Source organism: Pteronotus mesoamericanus, unplaced genomic scaffold (assembly GCF_021234165.1).
Source record: "Pteronotus mesoamericanus isolate MK-2021 breed Mesoamerican mustached bat unplaced genomic scaffold, CSHL_Meso_final contig_502, whole genome shotgun sequence".
In the NCBI taxonomy this organism is placed as follows: Eukaryota; Metazoa; Chordata; class Mammalia; order Chiroptera; family Mormoopidae; genus Pteronotus; species Pteronotus mesoamericanus.
In genome coordinates, this window is record NW_026555187.1 from 3,112,696 (window position 1) to 3,121,504 (window position 8,809).

The 8,809-nt window shown below is 42.5% G+C and overlaps 1 protein-coding gene across 1 annotated transcript; it reads left to right on the plus strand.

Moving 5' to 3' along the window:
- Positions 1-1,699: 1,699 nt before the first annotated feature.
- LOC129074866 (heterogeneous nuclear ribonucleoprotein A3-like) lies at positions 1,700-3,196 on the plus strand. Its single transcript, XM_054578759.1, has one exon. The coding sequence runs from the start codon at positions 1,734-1,736 to the stop codon at positions 2,793-2,795; it is 1,062 nt and encodes a 353-aa protein (XP_054434734.1). The 5' UTR covers positions 1,700-1,733; the 3' UTR covers positions 2,796-3,196.
- Positions 3,197-8,809: the final 5,613 nt, after the last annotated feature.

Genomic DNA, 8,809 nt, shown 5'->3' on the forward strand with positions numbered 1-8,809 from the left:
ATGAACAGCAACCTAAGGAAATAGTTAGGTTAATGAGCTGAATCGGCTTGTTCATGCATTGTGTCTTCACGAACGGAAATAACAGCCTGGGGGACGACTCCGGCAGAGACCACTGACGGCCCCCGGGCGTCCGCTCTCTCCTTCTTCCTTTTGTTAATGTAATCAGGGGCGTTCCAGTGGGGCAACCGGCTCCCCAGCTCTGCGTTGCCGTTCTCAGCCACCTTTGTGCCTGGATGTGGCATCTGGCTGAAGAGTGCAAATGGAAAATACAAGAGCAGCTTCTAGGCTTCATCCTTTAAAAAGAGGAAGCCACATGGACTGTACCCTCCTCCCCCATCCTGCGAGCTGAAATTCAGATGTGGTGCTAGTGAGGCAGCTTTGCCCTTGAGAAGAACAAATGTGGAGGATGACAATGGTGGAGCAATAGGATAGAAGGACCCTGGGTTCCTGGATGACTCTATGGAGCAGAGCCACTCTACCAGGACTGCGGACTGTTTGCCTGTGGACTATTATGTGAGAGAGAAATTAAAATCTATCTTGTTTAACCCCAAATTTTTGAGTCTCTGTTACAGTAATTTAACCTGTGCCACTATTAATGGGATGACTGAAAAGGAACTTGAGTTTTTAATAGAAGTACCAGAGGAGATGGGAACTTTTATCAGGGACCTGTGACTGCCAGTAAGATCCGGACCAAATACCAGCTTGAATCTAAACAGGGGAAACAATCAGAACAATCCTTATAGAGAAACATTCTGCAAAATAATTGGTCTCGATTCTTAAAGGCTGTCATTTTCAGAAAAGACAAAAAAGAGGCTAGGGTATGAGATTAAAGAAGCTTTAAGGATCACGACAAGTAAATGCAATACGTGATCCCTGATTGGACCTTGAATCCAAATATACATATATTTGTATGCTATATAAGACATTATTAACACAACTGTAAAAATTAGAATATGAAATACATACTGTATAACAAAACAGTATAACATTTCTTGAATATTGCAGTTGCATTGTTGTTGGGAGAAGAATGTGGGAAACACCTACTAAACAATTTAAGGGTAAAGTGTTCAATGTCTGCCGCTTATTTCCAAATGGTTCATAGAACTAATAATAGTTGTAATAAACATTTTTACATATGGGAAAATATTGACAACTCACAAATCTAGGTGAATCTAGCTAATGAATATATTAGTGTTCTTTGTACTGTTCTTACGATATTTCCGTAGCTTTATATATTGTAAAATAAAACATTGGGAAATAATTGTAGTAGAAAATAAATATCTTTTAGACTTTGTTAGGGAAAATATTCTTAAATAGAACACATAAAAATATGGATATATTTAACTATATTAAGATTAAAAAGTTCTGTTTGTAAAAAGAAACCCTAATTCTGTTTATTCTTTTTTTGTTGTTAATTTTAACTTCCTCACTCTCCTCATTAGAAATGCAGATTCTGTGGAGACAAGAATGTTTGTATATTTTTGTTCACTCATTCATTCCTAGTGTCTACAACAGTGTTAGGACATACTAGGTACTCAATAAATAAATGGTGACTTCATTACTGAAGGAATAGAGGAATGAGTTATATAATTAAATTCTAATATTAATTAGTAATTCTTTTAACCAAAGTATAAAGCATTGTGATTCAGTGAGCTTGGTTAAGATTTGGGTTTTTAAAAAATTATTTATTGATATATTGAACTCGAGTTGGAAGAGGCGAGTCCGATCTCAAAATGGAGGGCCACGATCCAAAGGAACCAGAGCAGTTGAGAAAACTGTTTATTGGTGGTTTGAGCTTTGAAACTACAGACGATAGTTTAAGAGAACATTTTGAGAAATGGGGCACACTCACAGATTGTGTGGTGATGAGAGACCCCCAAACAAAACGTTCCCGGGGCTTTGGTTTTGTGACTTACTCTTGTGTTGAAGAGGTGGATGCCGCAATGTGTGCTCGACCACACAAGGTTGATGGGCGTGTAGTGGAACCAAAGAGAGCTGTTTCTAGAGAGGATTCTGTAAAGCCTGGTGCCCATCTAACAGTGAAGAAAATTTTTGTTGGAGGTATTAAAGAAGATACAGAAGAATATAATTTGAGAGACTACTTTGAAAAGTATGGCAAGATTGAAACCATAGAAGTTATGGAAGATAGGCAGCGTGGGAAAAAAAGAGGATTTGCTTTTGTAACTTTTGATGATCATGATACAGTTGATAAAATTGTTGTTCAGAAATACCACACTATTAATGGGCATAATTGTGAAGTGAAAAAGGCCCTTTCTAAACAAGAAATGCAGTCTGCTGGATCGCAGAGAGGCCGTGGAGGTGGATCTGGCAACTTTATGGGCCGTGGAGGAAACTTTGGAGGTGGTGGAGGTAACTTTGGCCGTGGTGGAAACTTTGGTGGAAGAGGAGGCTATGGTGGAGGTGGCAGCAGAGGTAGTTATGGAGGAGGTGATGGTGGATATAATGGATTTGGAGGTGATGGTGGCAACTACGGCAGTGGTCCTGGTTATAGTAGTAGAGGAGGCTATGGCGGTGGACCAGGGTATGGGAACCAAGGTGGTGGATATGGTGGCGGTGGAGGCTATGATGGTTACAACAAAGGGGGGAATTTTGGTGGGAACTACGGTGGTGGTGGGAACTATAATGATTTTGGAAATTACAGTGGACAACAGCAGTCAAATTATGGACCCATGAAAGGGGGGGGCAGTTTTGGTGGAAGAAGCTCGGGCAGCCCCTATGGTGGTGGTTATGGATCTGGTGGTGGAAGTGGTGGATATGGTAGCAGAAGGTTCTAAAAACTCAGCAGAAAAGGGCTACAGTTCTTAGCAGGAGAGAGAGCGAGGAGTTGTCAGGAAAGCTGCAGGTTACTTTGAGACAGTCGTCCCAAATGCATTAGAGGAACTGTAAAAATCTGCCACAGGAGGAACGATGATCCATAGTCAGAAAAGTTACTGCAGCTTAAACAGGAAAAACCCTTCTTGTTCAGGACTGTCATAGCCACAGTTTACAAAAAGTGCAGCTATTGATTAATGCAATGTAGTGTCAATTAGATGTACATTCCTGAGGTCTTTTATCTGTTGTAGCTTTGTCTTTTTCTTTTTCTTTTCATTACATCAGGTATATTGCCCTGTAAATTGTGGTAGTGGTACCAGGAATAAAAAATTAAGGAATTTTTAACTTTTCAAAAAAAAAAAAATTATTTATTTATTTATTTTTAGAGAGAGGGGAAGGGAGAGAGTAAGGGAGAGAAACATCAATGTTGAATAGTTGCCTCTCGCAAGAGCCCCAAACCGGGGAGCAGGCCTGCAACCCAGACATGTGCCCTGACTGGGAATCAAACCAGTGACCTTTCGCTTTGCAGAACCATGCTCAACCCACCGAGCCACACCACTCAGGGCAAGATTGGGTTTTGAGCAGTGATTCCACAACTCTAACTTAATTATGTCATTTAATTCTATCACTTAATCCTGGGGATTGCTTATGGAAAAATACTGACAATTCACAAATCTAGAAGAATCTAGCTAATGAGTATATTAATGTCTTTTGTACTGTTCTTACAGTAGAAAGAACAGACTGCCTGGGTTCAAATTCTGGTACTCTCATTAATTAACTATAGAATGATGATCACAGGCCAGTCATATGAATTTACCAAGCCACAGTTCCCTTATTTTTAAAGGTGGAGAGAATAATAGTAACTACTTCCTAGGTTGTTGTGAATAATAAGTGAAACCATGCACATAAAACTAAGCGCTGGGTTCGTACCAGTACTCAGCTGACGTGAGCTGCTGGGTGTATGGGGCCTTCCCATCTCTCCATCAGCATCCACACTGCTCCCACTTTTATGTTTTATGCTCCAATCACAATGATCCTTTTTCCCCCTGAATATTCATGCTCTCACTCACCTATAGGCCTCTGCACATGCTACTCCTGTGGCCTAGAATACTGTTCCCTCACTGTTTATCTAGTTGCTCAGTTTGCCTGTTTTATTTCAGGCCTCTCTTCCTGCGGGACCTTCTCTACTCCCCTCACCGTTGCTGGTGTAGCTAGTGTACAAACCCTCCTGTGGGTTCACATAGGCCCAACATAGCCAGGCACTGCAGAATGAGGCTCAACAGCTGTTTAACGGATGACTTGAGGCACATTCCCAGCGTGACCGGACAGCTTTCTAAATGTACTGACCTGGCATAAAAATGCTCTATGGAGAAACTGAAAAGCTAGCAGCAGAGACTGAGAGCTGTTAAGGAGAGCTTTCCTTCCTTCTCATCCCTATGACATCCTCTGCTTTGTTGAGTCTCCTTTATCCACACCCCACAGATCCCAAGGTAGAGGGAACTATCAGATCACTCCTCCACCAGTCTCCAGGCACTGGCCTTGGTTTGTGGCTTGCAGATGTTAGGAAGCCCTCCTTGCAAAAGAGAGCTCACTAAAACTTTCCTACCCATACTCAGAGCAGGAACTCTCAGCTCTGGGATTTGGACTCTTGGAAAGCTAACAACCACCCAACGTGTGCCACCATTTTGTTCCCCAGTGAGTCACAGAACCTGGCACTTCGGCTGATAAATGTCCTATTCATATAAGGTATGAATATCCATGGCATGCAGGGGTAAGGCGGGATCTGCCTCCTGTCACTGTAACCTTGACAAGAAGTGGCTTTGAAGATGACCGCTTGCCTAGAAGTAGAAAAAAGTTGGCAAGATGAGAGTGTTTCCCTCTGGTTACTCCATTCCCTCCACTGCCCTCTGGCTTGGCTCCTATTCTCTGTATCATTACATGCTGTCCTCTCTTACGTCTGAGTACAGCTGAGGTCATTTCTGTCCAACTTGCCTTCCAGGGAGGACACCCAAACTTCAAGGACTCACAGTCTGTACTCAGGTCATTGTATAACATGTGAGGAGGGGCACACAGACTCCCTGGGAGCTGAGCTCTGCGGACTTTGAAGGACCTGCACCTCTGAGGGGCTGGGGTGGGCGGTGGTGAAGCTTGTCTTCCACAGTGAGTTTTGGAAGGTTAACCGCAACAAGTGTTAGCCACATAAACTGAACACAATATCAAAGACAAGGGTGCCGCACAGGTTGGAGGAGAGCCAAGTTGCTCTTATGTAAAAATTGACTGAAATGCCACATCGTACCCTCTATCCCATGATTCTAATTATTTATCAGGATTTTTAGAGACAGGAAATTCTTACAATTAGTTCAATTCAAGAAACAATTGATGAACAGCAAAAGTTTGTCAGTTACGTGCACGTGCGGTAGGAAGTGAGAAAGACAAAGCTCGCTCCTGTCCTTGAGAAACACAGAGACCAGCTACTCCAGGCCCAGTCCCTCCTTCATCACTCCTTTGGCAAAAACTCTCATATTTCTTCCTCCCTTCATGTAGAGGTTATCTATTTCTTTAATGAGTTTAGTTTCCCATACCTGGAATCTTTCTATCCAGTTCTTTGAACGTTTTCTTGAGGTACATTCTAGAACTATATACACACTCTTCCTGCCTTAGACACAGCATGAATTCATATAAGATGGAGTCATAACTTCTGCTTATTTCTCATTGTTTATAGGTGACAGCCGATGGCAGGTCAAGGCCTATTGACTTTAGCAGAACGGTAGATTGTTTTCATCATCAGACTATGAATTATCAGCTATAGTGTAACAGCTTCTAAATTGAGTTTGCCCAGCTGTGACAGGGTGTGTTCACACAGAAGCATACGGATGCTCCTGTGCCATTCTTCTGACCACTTATCCCATCACTTTGCTAGTGTAGCAGACTGTCTACTTAAATCCTCAGTATATCAATGATAATTCTATTTGGTGAGTATACCTTTGAAAAACTTTTTAAAAAAGAAGGTTCCATGATGAGATGTTGTAATCAAGAAACATGCTACAAAGTGGAACAAGGGGTTTAGGAATCAGACCAACTTAAAATCATGTCCTACCTCTGCCACTTACTCTGTATGTGAATTTCGCCGAATCACCAAACCCTTCTGAAATCTGATTTCTTAGCAGCAAACTGAGGTAGTAATACTAACTGTGCAGAGATGTGAAGAGGATTAGGAATAATACCCCCAAGACATGGCAGAGAGTGCCTACAGCACTGTCTAGTAGAATTTTCTGCAATAATGAACATTCCCTATTCTGCCCGTCTTATATGGAAGTTACTAGTGATAGGTGGGTAATCATTATTTGCAATGTGGCTAGTGTGACTGACGAACTGAGTTTTTAACTATATTTAATTCCAGTATAAATAATCCCATGTAGCTCCCATATTAGACATCGCAAACCTCAACTATGTTAGGTTCTTAATGAATGATAGTCATTGATGTGATTAATAATAAGAAGTTTTGATTTCCTAAAAGACAATCTAAAACAAAGAAGAAAACACCAAAAGCAACTCAACAAACCAAGAATTTTCTTTTAAGTTTTCGGAGATTTTCTATGAAAACTTATGGCATATAACCGATCTTAACGTGGCCTCTTAGATGCTCACACATCACATCTCTGTTTTTGCCCCTTGCCCCGAGACTGGCAGCTACACTGAAATGTCCCTCCCTTCTCACTGCTGGCATGGCCACCCCTGTTGCCATTATACCCATTACGGAAGAGTTTTCTGAGCTCCTAGACAGAGAACCCTGTTCCCCTGGTGCTGCAGCCCTCAAAACACCAAAGATGCCATACTAGTTCCAAGACAGAGCATGTGCTCTTTGGTGTTTAAGATCAGCTCCATCCAGAAGCTTGTTAAAAAAAAAAAAATTCTGAATATGTCAGATCCCACATTCCTATACCCTTTGTTCACCTTGTCATCACAACATAAAACAGGCTTCAAGATTATTCAGTTCAGCCAACAAATCCTGCTGAAAGTAATTTTATCGCTCTCACATTTCTCAGTAGTTACTCTATACCAGTTTCTAAAAATACCAACCACCCTTGGCCAGGTGACCTTGGAGGCCTCAAGGTCTGAGTAACTTGGGCTGCAATAGTTCTGACCTCTCTGAACTCAAGTGAGTCCAGCCATGAGATGGTTCTGATTAGGAAAACTCCTTTGTTTATGTTTTAGAGTCTTGATTTGGTAGTCTGGGTGATTAGGGCTGGTTCTGAAACATAGCAGTTGAAACAAAGTCAACTAGAGATCAGCTCCTTGCTTTATAAACCAGATGTAAAGAGGCGGATATCAGAGTTTTCTAGAAATCCCAGAAGGATGCAGAAAATGATGAGACATTAGCCAGAAACTTGAGTAAGCAGGGAAAATATTAGCCAGAGAGACATATCACTTTGAGGCAAACATATTTGACGACTGGAGACTGATACCAAATAGGCAAAAAACACAGTGAAAGCATGCATAGACTGTTTAAGATGGAAGGATCTTAGAGGTAAGCCAGTTAATCTGTTGTACAGAAGGAACTGAAGCCCCCACTGTGGTTTTCCCAGGGCCACGCAGTTAGCTGATGGCAGCGCTCAGAACGGTATTTCCTGGTTCTCATTCTCGTGTCCATTCTAGTGGCCTTTGAGGTGCTCACGTCTCAAGTCTTTTCATCCTTTCCCAATACACCAGAAAGCTGTGCCATTTGGGATTAAATCATTTTCTTCCTACGGAGCACCAATCCCTTGGGCAAGGGGAGTCACCTTCTCCACTAAGAGATTGTTTACTCAGCCCAAGGCTCCCCAGCAGTCCCAGAGCTCAAAGGACGGCCACTGTGTTGGTGGACTTGTGAGTGGCGTTAGCATGGAGCAAGAGAAGCTCTACCTATGGCCTTCTACTACATCAAATTTGGGACCTCCAGGAGGACCTGCGGTATTCAGCTCCCTAGGGATGCAGTTTGCTGAGCAGGTGCCTGAGAATTATCAAGAACATAGTGTTTACTGTCCAAGGGAAACGTGATGCACTCCCCCAACAGGATCCCAACTTCCTGGTACAGGAACAAACTCCTGACCCACCCTCTGCAAAGGCAACTGCTGCAGATTCAGCTAAGTACCGTGGAAATGAGAGTGCCCACCACGTGGCAGGGTATGCTCCTCGTCTGTGAGGCTGGGCGGGCACTAATGTTTACCTTGAGAGTTGACTTATTCATTCCACAAACATTTATTGAGTAAAGTATCACATTCTGTTCTAGTTACTGCAAAATCTGCAGAATATGGATGTCAGTAAATCCATCAGAAATAGTTGCTGACTGCTCTGGACGCTAAAGATATAGATTGCTCCTGCCTTCTGTGATTCTGTAGCACATTGTTTGCCCCTCTTCAAAGGCCCAGTTTGATTTTTACTTTTCACGTGTGTATATTTGCTCCCCGTTTCCTCCAGGGCAAGGGATGGAGATTCCTTTATAATAGCTGAATAGAATACAGGCAATTCTGTTCGTAATGGCCAGAGACCAATAAAATCGATGGTGATCAACTCTTTGTAATTCAATTCAACTCAACAGGTATCTGTTGCTTATCTACTGTGTGTTTAACACTGTGCTAGGTGCTGTGGGGTATTGTCATGGACTGAATGTTTGTGTCCTTCCCACCCCACAAAGAAATTCATATGTTGAAGTCTAAACCCTCATAGGATGGTGTTAGAAGGTGGGAACTTCAGGAGGTAATTAGGTCATGAGGGTGAAGCCCTCATGATGGGATTAGTGCCCTTATGAGACACCAGAATGCTAGCCAGCAATCCTTCCACCAGGAAAGGACGTAACCGGAAGTCAGCCATCTGCTACCAAGAAGAGGACTCTCATCAGAACCAACCACCTGGCACCATGATCCAGCCTCCTGAACTGTGAGAAATAACTTCCTGCTGTTGATACCCCTACCCCTCCGCCTTTATGTGTCTTATTTTA

Bases quoted from the DNA above. Each gene is read 5' to 3' on its own strand.
- LOC129074866 (XM_054578759.1), top strand. From the start codon at position 1,734: ATGGAGGGCCACGATCCAAAGGAACCAGAGCAGTTGAGAAAACTGTTT.